Source organism: Carlito syrichta, unplaced genomic scaffold (assembly GCF_000164805.1).
Source record: "Carlito syrichta isolate Samal-C Ts95f unplaced genomic scaffold, Tarsius_syrichta-2.0.1 Scaffold306742, whole genome shotgun sequence".
Taxonomy (NCBI): Eukaryota; Metazoa; Chordata; class Mammalia; order Primates; family Tarsiidae; genus Carlito; species Carlito syrichta.
The window spans coordinates 91,116-105,440 of NW_007250838.1; the positions used below are offsets into that span (position 1 = coordinate 91,116).

Below are 14,325 nucleotides of genomic sequence, written 5' to 3' on the forward strand. Positions count from 1 at the left end.
GTGCAGTGGCACACTCACAGCCACTGCAACCTCAGCCTGCAGGGCTCAGGTGATCCTTCCTCCTTAGCTTTCCAAATAACTGGAACTACAGGCACGCACCACCGCGCCCGACTAATTTGTAGAGATGAGGTCTCACTAAGTTGCCTAGGCAGGTCCCAAACCTGTGGGCTTAGGCAGTCCTCTCACCTCGGCCTCCTAAAGTGCTGGGATTATAGGCTTGAGCCACTGTGCCTGATCTTAGTGATCCTCTTTAAGGTACTAAGCCCAGGAAAAATTTAGGTATAGGATCCTCATGTCCTGCTTTTGCTCCAATCTGGTCCTCCAGATATCAGGGCTTAAAGAATTGTGTGTGTATGTGGGTGTGTGTGTGCACTTGGAGTTTCCGATGAATTGGTCAAAAACAATATGCTTGAAGCATTTTCTTTCTTTTTTTTTTGAGTTGGAGTCTCACTCGGTCACCCAGACTAGAGTGCAGTGGCCGCTTCCGGCCACCGCAGCCTCGCCTGCTGGGCTCCAGCTATTCTTCCACCTCAGCCTTCCGAATAGCCGGAATTACAGGCATGCGCTCCCACGCCCAGCTGATTTTTTGATTTATTGTAGAGATGAGGTCTTGCTGCCCAGGCGGGTCTCGAACCCGCGGGCTCAGGCAATCCACTCACCTCAGCCTCCCAAAGGCGCAGGATTATAGGCTGAGCCACCGAGCCCGGCTGCTTGAAGCATTTTCAACCTGCTCCTGCATTGCTCTAAAATAAGTGAACCAGTGACTGAATATTTGTTTCAGTCATTTATCATCTCGACCAAATGGTCACATTGTCTAGAACTGATGGTCGTCCATTGTAGACTGCCTAATGTTGGGCCGTAAGTGACAGGCAGTGGAAGGAGAGTTTACTCTAAAGGGTGAGTCATCTTCCTAAAAAGCCTTTCAGGGAAAGTACTGCAGTTGACTTAGGAACACCAGAACAAACAGCCAGATTGCAAGTTCTGTCTTCCTTACTTTCCATGATCTGTATTGCGACACAACATCTGATTGCATGCTTGTGAGCTCATCGGTGGGACCCTCACAGGTGATGGAAAGGGCTTTGGGTGGTTTCTGCAAGTTCCTCCCAAACTTTCTAGTTTCCTTCATTTCATTATGTCAGGTCTCTACCATCTGGCTCCTCTCTGTTTTTTATCTGAATAAGCAACATTTATATGCTAAAATCCCTGTTCAAGTGATGGAATTAGCATGTTTTCATCATAGTTAAGAAACTGTCTTGAGACATTTCCCCAGGCTTGAATAATGAGTTGGTTAGAAAAACTATAATAATCACTGGGGAAAGTGGAGAACAAATTATACTACTGATCCCTCAGTACAGTTCTGTAGCAGTGCCCTTAAAAAAAAGAAAAAGAAAAAAAGAAGAGGACTAAAGAACCAGGTCTGGGCGCAGTGGCTCATGCCTGTAATGCCAGCACTTTGGGAGGCTGAGGCGGATTACTTGAGCCCAGGAGTTCGAGACCAGCCTAGACTAAATACCAATACCTTATCTCTACAAAAAATTTAAAAGTGAGCTAGGTGTGGTGGTGCATGCTTGTAGGTCTAGCTACTCAGGAGGCTGAGGCAGGAGGATTGCTTGAGCCTGTCAGGGTACAGACAGACCAGGTGAGGGTGGAGAGGTGAGGTGAGGCGCGCAGCACTGCCGGGGCTGGCAAGCCAGAGGTGTGCACTGGCAACCCAGAGATCCAAGTAGATGCAAAGAATTGCGACACATAGAGATGAGAGAAGAAAAGATTTATTTAAGAAAAGTTCACCCCCACAGACAGGGAGTGGGCCTATACTCTAGGTGAGTGTGGCATCATAGTCCCCCAGAGTCCTGGCTTAAATCCTTTCCTTGGAGATGTTGCACGTGACTGCCTGTGACTTTCTTATCGCCCACCTGTGGATGTCTTGGAGATCCTGTGAGACAGAGACTCATTAATGTTTACCCACATTATCATAGCCCCTAGAGAAGAGTGTGACAAGGATTCCAATCCTGTATCTTCCCATCCTTGGAGCTAATGGAGTGTGCACTTTCTCCTTATCTCCTAGACATTCCCTGTAAGTAGCTTTGGGGGGGGGGGATCCTTGACTTCCCTGTAGATAGGACCCTCTTCTACTGGAAGATTGAGTCCCCACCCGCTCCCCCTCTGGGCGGGCTATAACTTTTGTAATTACAAGTTTCATGACTTCTACAGTCCTTGTCCAATGTATGATATGTTAGGCCTTGTAAATTCCCTTTATTCTAGGCAAGATTGATTGACACTGTGAAGTACCTGGCACCAGGAAGTCTGTTCCTAAAAAGACAAAGTTCACAAAGTTAATTTTTACTTAAAATGTGTATTTCTCCAAAAGCATAGTTTCTACTTTCTCATCATTGTATTAAGATTTAGGAAGAAGGGTAAAAAAATGCATTTCCCGCTCTCGGCCTGTCCTTTCAGAGCCCAGGTGTTTGAGGCTGTAGTGAACTATGATTGTGCCACTGCACTCCAGCCTAGGGACAGAATAAGATCCTGTCTTAAAGTAAATAAATAAATAGATAAATAAATAATTGAAAAGAACCAAGATAAGGAGCTGGAATAATATAAAATTATAAATGTTAATTATAAACCACAAATTAATTTCATTCACTTCTTATTTGTGTAGAGAATTTTGTTTCACCCTAATTTTCTTTTAGTTTAGAAGTTAATAAAGATTTACTTTCTATGGAAAATAGAATATCTGTCCTTATATCTATATGTATCTTTCTGAATTGTATTTTGTGTATTTACCTTAGGGAAGGGAGTTTGGATGCCTTTGAAAGACATATTGTGGACGCCCTTGACTTTACTGAATGTGTCCTCTGAGATCACAGTTAATATCATTGTTCCCTAAAGGATAATTTACTTGTAGATGGTTGCAAAATATTTTAAAATGCATTTTCAACATTGTGTTTACTCCAGTGGTTGGTGAATATCTCATTTTGTCAGAACTGAATAATTGTGCTTGTTCACCCTTTAGATGATAAATCAGTTTATGTATTCCATCTAGGACTTAAAGAATGAAACTGATGCTTGCTGGAAAGAGTTTGAAATCACTTCACTGAAGTTAGAAAATCTTGTGGATGACATCAAGAAGCATTTTATAGTTAAGGAAAGAGACAGACTAAAAGAAGAAGAAAGAGAGCTTCAGATAACTCTTAATGCCAGGTATAATTCTGAGATCTGTTAATCATTCGTTTAATATATGTGCTAAATTTTAAAATGCCATTTTCAGCCAGGCTGTTATTAGACTAGGTGTTATTTTATTTGACTGTCACAGTAACCATAAGAAAGGCTACCATTTGGACTGCTGTTTTACTGATGAGAAGACTGGCACTCAGAGCTTAAGTAATGTAACCAGGTCACACTGCTAGCCGGAGACTTAGTGGAACTTAAGGTCTATCAAATTCCAGAGGCCATGCTCTTTCCACCATCTCCTCTTGGGCATGAATTTGATCAAGTCCCATAGCCTCTGGTTTCTTCTGGCACTGGTTTCTTCATTTCTGAAATGAGAGTGCTGTTATTACCTCATATGCATAGGAAGTATATCTCCAGTACATATTCCCATTTCACATAGGAAGAAACTGAAGCTCAGAGTCTACATGTTACCTATCTACATTTACATATTTCAATTTATTATCAGTAGAGCCTAGTGTTTGAACCCCATTATGTCTTCATATTAGTAATATGGAAATATAGCAAATTATTTCACAATTATGATAAATTAATTATGAAATTTCTTAGCCCTTAGGGTAAAGTTAAATTACAGTTTAGTATTTTTATTTCAGAGGAGAAGGAAAGGCTAAGTATGTTTTACAACAACTATCCATTCAGTGTTTATCTATTAAACTAAGAGTACTTGGGTATTGGGACACTTTTAAGAGTGACTGAGAAGTCATTAATAATGAAATCAAAATAACAGGAGAAAGCTGAGGTTATCCTGGGCCAATGAGGGTCATGGTTAACCTAGCTCTGCTATTTCTTTCTAAATAAATGTTTGTTGAATGAATGAATCAATGAATAGATGGACTGGACCTGTGGCTCATGCCTGTTATCTCGGTACTTTGGCAGGCCCAGGCAAGAGAATTGGTTGAGCCCGGGTGTTTGAGACCCACCTGGGCAATATAACGAGACCTCGTCTCAACAAAAAAATGAAAATAATTAGCTGGGCATGATGGTGCGTTCTTATAGTCCAAGCCACTTGGGAGGCTGAAGTGGAAGGATTGCCTAGGCCCAGGAGATGGGAGGCTATAGTGAGCCTTAATCATGCCACCGTACTCCCACAGAGTAAGGCTTCAACTCAGGGGGAAAAACAAGGATAGATGGATGAACAAAAAAAGAGCATTTGGATATAGTATACAACTCATTCTTTGGCATTTTGGATCAACAGGCCTGGCCTTTAATGTGATGATCTGTATATATCATCATATGTATGCTTATTGAATAATGATTTTCTGTTCTTGGCTAAATAATTATGTTAGCGAGTGTTATTGGATTCCTTTCTTCTGTGTTTTATCCTCACTTCTGGTTCATTCTTTACCCAGGATGGAGTCTTTGAAGATGGCGCTGCAGATTGTGTGCCCCGTGGAGGAGGAATCACGCGCCCTCTGTGGCTCAGACCTGCCTCTCCAGGAAGTGGCCATCCAGGAATTTCGTCTCATTGATGCTGATGGCATTTATCAAAACCTCAGGGTAAATACATACGTTCTTACAGTATATTTCCAGAATAATCTGTTCTTTGGAGTAGTTTGGACTTGTTATTTACTTTCTAATTCTTTAATTCCTTGCCAATTTGGGTGTAGGTACTGTGGAGTAAATCATAGGGTATTTTTGTTTGAATTAAAAATTAAGCCTTGTTTATGAATGCCTGCTTCAGTGACTGAATTCTTAAATATTATACTAGATTCATATGCTTAAATTGGCACAGTCTACAGTTTTCTTATTCCAAGTCCCATCTTAAATAAAAATATTTGTTTTATTTTTCAGATTATAAAACATATCTCTCAGTGGTTCAATCTCATTATTTGCCTTGAAGCATTAGATTTATGTGCTTGCTTTCTTTTTGGTATTGAAACATCAACTGGGACATCTGATTATTTGTAATTAAAATGTTGCCTTATGTCAAAACTATTACCTTTGGCTAAACTCCAAAGCATGTTTCTAGATCAAATCTGGTCATGCAATTTGGACTAGTTTCTGATGTGCAGTCTTCCTTTTTTCTGCCTCAATTTTTTTCAACTTTTCTTACCTTTATTTTAGAATATCCAAGATTCCATAGCAAAGCAGATTGAAATATGTAACAATTTAGAAGAGCCGAACAACTTTGTATTAAAGGAATTACACCCATGTGATCTACATGCAACACAGAATATTATACTGAACTATAAAACACAACTTGAAGAAATGAACCACAAGGTGCAGACCAGGGAGGATGCCCTCAAAGTTCTGGAAGATTTTTTGGCGTCTCTCAGAACAGCCAAATTCTCTGTTGAACCCATTAGAGACCTTTCAGCCTCAGATACACAGGTAGCCCCAGAAAGTACTTTGATGGTAAAAACAGAGGGAGAAATTTATCTGATGAAAGACAAGGCCAGACATTTGGATAAACAGTTGAAGATGCTTGATATGAGCTTTAAAGATGCTGAGCGGGGTGAAGACATCTCCTGTGAACAACTTCTCGATGCTTTGTCAATAAAGTTAGTTGAGACCCTTGGCTGCAGTGCCCAGGAGGAGCTCACTGAGGAAAGCAAATTCCTAGAGGCTTGTCTTCTGAAAAATAATGAACTCCTTAAAAATATTCAAGATGTGCAGCATCAAATCAGTAAAATTGGCCTTAAGGATCCTACTGTTCCAGCTGTGAAACATCGGTGAGAGTTGTTGCCATCTGTTTCCATTCGAGGTGGCACTTTTCTTTATTTTCACAAATCTAATAGGTGAAGCAAGGGCTTCTCTCCTGCCAGCAGGAGGCAGAGAACTAGAAGCTGTGAGCAGTTTAGTAATTTAGATGTAGGTGAGTGGCATTAATCTCTTAGTTAAAGGACTCCTTTTTGACATGGGGGAGCTTCTTGTACATCGGGGACGGTGCAAGATTTTCCTCACTTTTTCCTTTTGCCTTGGCTGCACCACCCTTTCTTAGGAGCGTGGTGCTCAATCACCCATCTCTCTTTTCTTATTGTGCTCTCTTTCCCACTCATATACACACAAACTCCTTTTCTCTCTCTCTTTTCTCTTATGTGCATAGACACATCTTTTATAAGTGTATTCATTACAAAAAAAAATATTATTCTTCATGGTTTAGTATGTTTATTGTATTTATTAAACACTTTTTTTTGGAGAGATGCGGTCTTGCTATGTTGCCCAGGCTGATCTCAAACACCTGACTTCATGCTATCCTCCCACCTTGGCCTCTCAAAGTGTTGAGATTATGGGCATGAGGCACTGTACCTGGCCTGATATATTTATTTAAAATACATCTCTGGAGGTAGAAGTCCTAAAATCAAGCTGTGTTCCTTCCAGAGGCTCTAGGAGAGATCCATTTCCCTGTCTTTTCCCATCTTTTAGAGACCTTTTACCTGCTGTGGCCGGTGTTCCCTTCCTCTATCTGTAAAGCCAGCAACATAGCATCTTCAAATCTCACTCTGACCTCTTTTGTCTGTAATAGGAATGTATAATTTTGGCATTAACCTCATGGAGACAAATGAAATAGTGTGCTTCCCCCAATTACCCATATGTGTATCAAATCAAATTGGTTGACACTTGGCTATCAAATTTTTCTCATTCATAATCCAGGAAGAAATCATTACTCAGACTGGATAAGGATCTAGATGAATATGAAGAAGAGAAGAAGCATTTACAAGACATGGCCAGTTCTCTTCCACACTTCGAAGATGGCAGAGAAAAAACCCTGAATCAACAGTGCCAAAATACCATACTCTTGTGGGAAAATACCAAAGCTTTGGTCACAGAATGGTAAGAAAATAAATAATTCCTCCTGGATCTGAAAAATTGTCTGTAGCACAATTAATGTTTTGAAATGCGTGTGTTGAAAGCACATCCTCACGGACCTAATGAAGGTGTCAGTATGAGGGTTTCACACTGGAGTACACAGAGCCAACATCTGGGACGAGATCCAGAATTGCAGGTTTTCACCTGAATGTACCTAAGAGGTTCTCTTTGAGGGATAGAAAATAAAGAGTACAATATATTTATACTTACTGTTATCTTGTATTAGTTTCTTGTTGCTGCTGTAGCAAATCATCACAAACTTTCTGACTCTGGAAGAACACAAGTTGATTACCTTGTATCTCTGGAGGTTAGAAGTCCTAAAATCAAGCTGTGTTCCTTCCGGAGGCTCTAGGAGAGATCCATTTCCCTGTCTTTTCCCATCTTTTAGAGACCTTTTACCTGCTGTGGCCGGTGTTCCCTTCCTCCATCTTTAAAGCCAGCAACGTAACATCTTCAAATCTCACTCTGACCTCTTTTGTCATCACATATCCTTCTCTGACACCTCCTTCTCCCTTCTTCCTGGAGAGACCCTTATGACTACACTGGGCCCACCCAGATGATCTATTTTTTGGTTTGTTTTGTTTTGAGTCAGGATCTCACTCTCTTGCCCAGGCTGGAGTGTAGTGGCCCAATCACGATTCACCACAGCCTTGACCTCCTGGGCTCAGGTGATCCTCCCATCTCAGCCTCCTGAGTAGCTGGGACTGTAGGCACGTGCCACCATGCCCAGCTAATTATTTTATTTTTTTATAGAGATGAGGTCTTGCTATGATGCCTAGGTTGGTCTTGAACTCCTGGACTAAAGCAATCATCCTGCCTTGGACTCCCAAAGTGCTGGGATTACAGGTGTAAGCCACTGCGCTTGGTCAGGTGACTTTTGAATATTGCTATGGAGGCAGAACTAATCCAGTGATTATACTGTCTGTTTGCCAGATAAATAGATGTGCCATCATCCTTAGGTTAAATTGGTAAAACAATATTACTAACCACGTTAAAAGGAAAAGTCCTTTTACAACTTGCTGGTCATTAATGTTGAATACTTACAAAGAGAAAGGACGGTTTTGTTATTTTCAGACACTTAGCTATTTTGTCTTTCTCTCTTCATAGTCTTGAACAATGTGAAAGAGTTTTGGAGCTCTTAAAGCAATATCAGAATTTTAAAAGTATCTTGACAACTTTGATTCAAAAGGAAGAGACTGTCATCTCCTTGCAGGCTTCATACATGGGAAAGGAGAACCTGAAGAAAAGGATCACGGAGGTGAGTCCAGCCCCTGAAAGGAGAGTCTCTGCATGGTGACCACACTGACAAGTCCTGCAGTAAACAGGATGTTGTACAGGATGTCTTTTTGAACTTGGTTTAAATAAAGCTACTAGTGATTCTGTTTTACCAGAAATCTAAGAATATTTTGTATTTTTCACCAGGGCTTGAATATAACCCATTCCCAAGTTGATGCTTGGTTGCTTCTGTTTAGGTGTTTTGTTTTGTTTTGTTTGAGTTGGGGGGAGTCTCACTCTGTTGCCCAGGTTGAGTGCAGTGGCACAGTCATGGCTACCACAGCTTCAACCTTCTCACCTCAGGTGATCCTTCCGCTTCAGCCTCCCAAGTAGCTGGTATTACAGATGTGTGCTACTATGCCTGGCCAATTTTTTAATTTTTTTGTAGGAAAGAGGTCTCACTGTGTTGCTCAGGCTGGTCTCGAACTCCTAGGCTCAAGCAATCCTCCCACCTTGGCCTCCCAAAGTGCTGGGATTACAGGTGTGACCCATCACATTGGACATTTTTTCTTTTCTTTTAGTCAAGGTCTCACTCTGTCTCCCAGGCTGGAGTGCAGTGGCATGTCACAGCTTACTGCAGCCTCGACCTCCTGGGCTCAGGTGATCCTTCTGCCTCCTGCTTTTTTTTTTTTTTTTTTAATTAAAACAAAATTTTTTGTTATAATTTTTTTTTCTATTTGGGTTTTGATACTGGGGTTGTGGTTTTGCTGCTTGGAGTCACCCCTGCTGCCAACTCTGTGAGGTCATAATGGCCTTTGCACCAACCTCTCTAAACCTGAGACTTCATTGCAGGCTTGAGAGAAGGAAGATGGTAGGAAAATCCCCTCTGTTGTTAGTGGACAAGGGAAAAATTCTGTTTTCATTTACATGTTTTCTGTAAAACTGTGCAAGCTCAACTCCAAGTTTCTCCGTCTGTTCACGACCTCACCAATCATAACCTCATAGTCTAAGAAGAATAATACTTTTGAACACTAGGTGTCATTATTTTCTATGGTTTTATGAAGTTGTCAACCTGAGTGGCAGACGAATGGAATAATTAGAAAAGAATATACTATACTATACTCTATAACTGTAAGCTAAAAGGTTGCTTTTCTATTGATTTTATGCGTACTAAACTACAGTGATATTGAGGTGTCAAAAGTGTGTGTGAAATGTAGCCTGCTTTATACACCTGGATGTTGAAAAGCAATTTTACTAAACTTCCCAATTTCTCGGTGGAAGCTTAGAGAAATTCGATTGTTACCGACAGTTTAGCTTTTATCTAGAACTATTAACTCTGAAGGTTTAGCTTTTATCTAGAACTATTAACCCTGAAGGTCAAGTGATACCCATAGCCCTTATCTGGAACCTACTTTCTCAGACTCAGTCTCTTAGACCAATCAGAATGAGCCCTGTTTGGACACCAGTATACAATAAGGGTCTGCACAATGGTTTCCTATCAAATTTTGTTGAAGTCACCAAGGCTAGAACCAAGGAGCTGTGACTCATCTTGCTTGTTGGATAATGAGACAACACAAAGCAAGAGAAAGAACCGTATCCATGTGTTGAATTTTTAATTGTACGCTGATCCCACTTACTCATAAACAGGGTCCATTTTATATTTTCAAATTTTGACAGTCATATGAGCAACTTGCCTATGTAAGAAGAAAAGAAAAAGTAGGGATAAGAGTTATGTTCTTTCCCAAGATGACATGACTGACAGGTAGAATTCTTATTAAAAGTCAAGATCATCTGGTTACTGTCATGTTTCAATCACTTCAGACAACCACCTATCTTGAAAGCATGTTTGAAATATGTAGATAGCAGGGGAAAAATAAAATTGGTTAACTTTGCTTTGTCTGTTTTCCTTAAAAATTAATAAAATGAAGCTGGGCTCAATGGCTCAGCCTGTAATCCCGTGCCTTTGGGAGGATGAGGTGAGTGGATTGCCTGAGCCCATGGGTTCGAGAACTGCCTGGGCAACTTGCCAAGACCTCATATCTACGATAAATCAAAAATTAGCCGGGCATGGTAGTACACGCCTGTAGTTCCAGCTACTTTGAAGGCTAAGGCGGAATGGTCGCCGGGGCCTAGCAGGTCGAGGCTGAGGTGGCCAGGAGCGGCCACTGCACTCCAGTCTGGGCGACAGAGTGAGACTCCAACTCAAAAAAAAAAAATTAATAAAATGACTGTAATGGTTAACAGTGCAGGCTTTTCTTATTTTGAGAATTCTATATCTAGTATGTTGTTTAATCTGTGGGTACTTTATATAGTTGCTGAAATCATATATATTTTTTATGGATGATATACGAGTTTTGTTTGAGTACCCTAGTGTTTAACTCTTTTCTCAAATTCCTATTTTAGTACTGGTTGTTGCCATAACTTTCAGTTGATTTGGTGATGACTTATGTACCACCTTCAGAAACAGTCGCTTCTGGAGTGTGGCTCTTTCCTGATGCTTTGCACAAGTGACTGGAATAGGATACTTCTGAGAACATTTGTCCTTCAAAACCATAGAAACCTGGATGTTTATCTAGGATATGGTGCACTTTTCTACTCTCTTTAATGAAAGACAGGAGTGCAAAAGTAAGACTAGAAGGCTGGAATGTCAGGGACTTGTGAAGTTTGGGAAATGTCAGAGCAGGCCTGTTCCCTTTATTTTATCCCTTTCACTCGTTGTAGAACAAAGCCTATTCATTCCGTTGCTAAAAGTACCCTCTTCTACCTTTTCTCTACTCTCTACCCAGTGATAACTTGTGCTAGTGTAACAAGAATGTTCTTTACATGTAAAAAAAAAAAAAAAAAAAAGGGAGCTATATACATTTCATTCAATTAAACAGGCATTTATTACAGTCCAATGCAGAGTTCTGAACCAAAAGAAAGGAGACCAGGGTTTGAAATTCAGCTCTGGGTCAGGCGCTTTGGGAGACTGAGGTGAGGGGATTGCCTGAGCCCATGGGCTCGAGAACAGCCTGAACAACTTGGCAAGACCTCAACTCTACAATAAATTAGCAAAAAAAAAAAAAATTGACCAGGCATGGTAGCATGCGGCTACTTGGAAGGCTGAGGTAGAAGGATCGCTGGAACCCAGCATTTGATGCTGGGATGGCCGTGAGCATGCCACTGTGCTCCAGTCTGAGTGACAGAGTGAGACTCCAACTCAAAAAAAAAAAAAAAAAAAAAAAGAATTTCAGCTCTGTCAGTGTATCAGTAGCATCCAAAGACCTCCCAGTTATTGTTTTTCCATTTTAAATATTTTATTTAATTTTCATTTTTAAAATTATACTTTATTTTAAGATAATTGTAGACTCACATGCGGTTGTAAGAAATAATACGAAGAGATTCTATGTATCCTTTACTGAATTTCCCAGCGGTAAGATCTTGTAAAACTATAGAATGTCACAACCAGGATATTGACATTGATGTAGTCAAGATAAAGGACATTTCTGTCACCACAAGGATCCCTCTTGTCATTTTCTAGTCCCATTCATGTCCTTCCTACTTCCTCCCCTCCCAAGCTCTTGACAACTTCTAATATAGTCTCCATTTCTATACTTTTGTCGCTTCAGCAACATTACATAAAAGGAATAATGTGGTATATAGCTTTTTGGGATTGACTATTTTCACTCAGGTTTTCCTCATTTCTTTTTTTTTTTTTTTTTTTTTGAGTTGGAGTCTCACTCCATCACCCAGGCTGGAGTGCAGTGGCCCACGTATGGCCACCCCAGCATTGACCTGCTGGGCTCCAGTGATCCTTCCAAGTAGCCAGAACTACAGGCATGCGCTACCACGCCCAGCTAATTTTTATTTATTTATTGTAGAGGATTGTAGAGGAGGTCTCATCATGTTGCCCAATGTCTTGCATGTATTGATAACGTGTTCTTTTTTTCTTGCGGAGCAGTATTCCATGATATGGATATACCACTGTGTAACTGTTCACCCACTGAAGGACTTCTGGTTTTTTTCTGATTTGGAACTATTATAAATAAGCTGCTATAAACAGTTGTGAATAGGGTCTTTGGTGAATATAAGGTTTTATTTCTCAAGGATAAGTGCCCAGGAGTGCAGTTGCTGGGTCATATGTTAATTGCTTGTATTGATTGGTTTTGGGATGTTGAACCAGCCTTGTGTTCCAGTAATAAATCTCACTTGGTCATGGAGCATAATTCTTTTTAAATATTGCTGAATTCTATTTGCTAATATTTTGTTAAGGATTTTTGTGTATATATTCACAAGGGATTATTGATTTGTAGTTTCCTGTCTTGTATTGTCTTTCTCTGGTTTTGGTATCAAAGTAAAACTAGTATTCATAAAATTAATTGGGAGTATTCCCTTCTCTTCTATTTTCTAGAAGAGATTATATATAATTAACATTAACTCCTCTTCAGATGTTTGTTAGAGTTCTGTAGCAAAACTATCTGGACCTGTAGATTTCTTTTTGCGGAGTTTCTACATTATATATTCTACTCCTTAATATTATTAGGGCTATTTATGCTGTGTGTTTAAAATTGGATGAGTTGTGGTAGTTTGTATTTTTCAAAGTATGGGTCCATTTCATGTAAGTTTTCAAATTTATGTTTGTAGAGTTATGTGTAGCATTCCCTTATTATTATTATTTTAATATCTGTAGTGTCTGCAGTGGTATTCCAGTTTCATTCCTAATTCTGTTATTGCTTTCTTTTCTCTTTTTTGCTTTGTCCTTCTTGCTAGAGGTTTGTCAATTTTACTTATCTTTGTTATATTGGTTCTTTTTTCTCTATTGTTCTTCTGTTTCTAATTTAATTGATTTCTGTTTTGTTTTTACTATTTGCTTCTTTTTGCTTACTTTAGGTTTATTTTGTTCTTTTCTTAGATTCTTGAAGTGGAAGCTTAGATTATTGATTGAGGCTTTTCCTCATTTCTTTCTTTCTTTTTTTTTTTGAGTTGTAGTCTCACTCCATTGCTCAGGCTGGAGTGCAGTGGCACACTCATGGCCTCTCCAGTGTTGACCTGCTAGGCTCCGGTGATTCTTTCACCTAAGCCTTCCAAGTAGCCAGAACTACAGGCATGTGCTACCACACCCAGCTAATTTTTATTTATTTATTGTAGAGGAGGTCTCACCATGTTGCCCAGGCCTCCCAAAGTGCTGGGATTACAGGCTTGAGCCACCGCGCCTGATCGACTTTTCCTCATTATTATGTATTAATTTAATGTTATCAATTTCCCTCTCAGCAATACTTTTACTGTGTTTCATAAGTTTTGTTGTTTAATTTTCATTTTCATTCTGTTTGATATACTGTAAAACTTCTCTTGAGACTTCTTTAGAAGAAGTATTATTTAGAAGTATGTTGGTTAGGCTGGGCTTGGTGGTTCAGTCTGTAATCCCAGCACTTTGGGAGGCTGAGGTGAGTGGATTGCCTGAGGCTGTGGGTTTGAGACCAGCCTGGGCAACTTGTAAGACTTCGTCTCTACAATAAATCAAAAATTAGCCGGATGTGGTAGTCCATGCCTATATTTCTGGCTACTTGGAAGGCTGAGGCAGAAGGATCTCTGGAGCCCAGCAGGTCGAGGCCGCGGTGTGGTGCCCCGGAGCGTGCCACTGCACTCCAGCCTGGGCAATGGAGTGAAACTCCAACTCAAAAAAAAAAAAAAAAAAAAGAAGTATGTTGGTTAGTTTCCCAGTGAGTGGGGATTTTCCTTTTGATGAAGGAGCATTTCACCTTTCATGTTAGAAATGATGAAGTTAGAATCATAGAAGATCAAACTAGACATCATATTAAAGATGTTTTAGAGTCTTGCTTTTTAAATTTTATTCAGATAAGCACTTAGGTTCTTCGAAATTAAAAGATGATTCTTATTAGAGGACTGTAGGAACTTTTTTTTTAATACCATTTAATGGTGGTGCTTTTTGATAGAATCTTATTTCACCTGGACAGGAATATGGTTTTAGACCATTATAAATATTTCAAGCCGGGCTCGGTGGCTCAGCCTGTAATCCCGCGCCTTTGGGAGGCTGAGGTGAGTGGATTGCCTGAGCCTGCGGGTTCGAGACCC

General features: G+C 40.1%; 1 protein-coding gene across 1 annotated transcript in view; it reads left to right on the forward strand.

Moving 5' to 3' along the window:
* SYNE2 (spectrin repeat containing nuclear envelope protein 2) overlaps nt 1–14,325 on the forward strand; it is a 317,000-nt gene that overhangs the window by 81,957 nt on the left and 220,718 nt on the right. Inside the window, exons 27-31 of the mRNA XM_008063321.2 lie at nt 3,044–3,201; nt 4,578–4,725; nt 5,293–5,900; nt 6,823–7,002; nt 8,146–8,296. Coding sequence (XP_008061512.1) covers nt 3,044–3,201; nt 4,578–4,725; nt 5,293–5,900; nt 6,823–7,002; nt 8,146–8,296 — 1,245 coding nt within the window. The remainder of the gene's footprint in view (nt 1–3,043; nt 3,202–4,577; nt 4,726–5,292; nt 5,901–6,822; nt 7,003–8,145; nt 8,297–14,325) is intronic.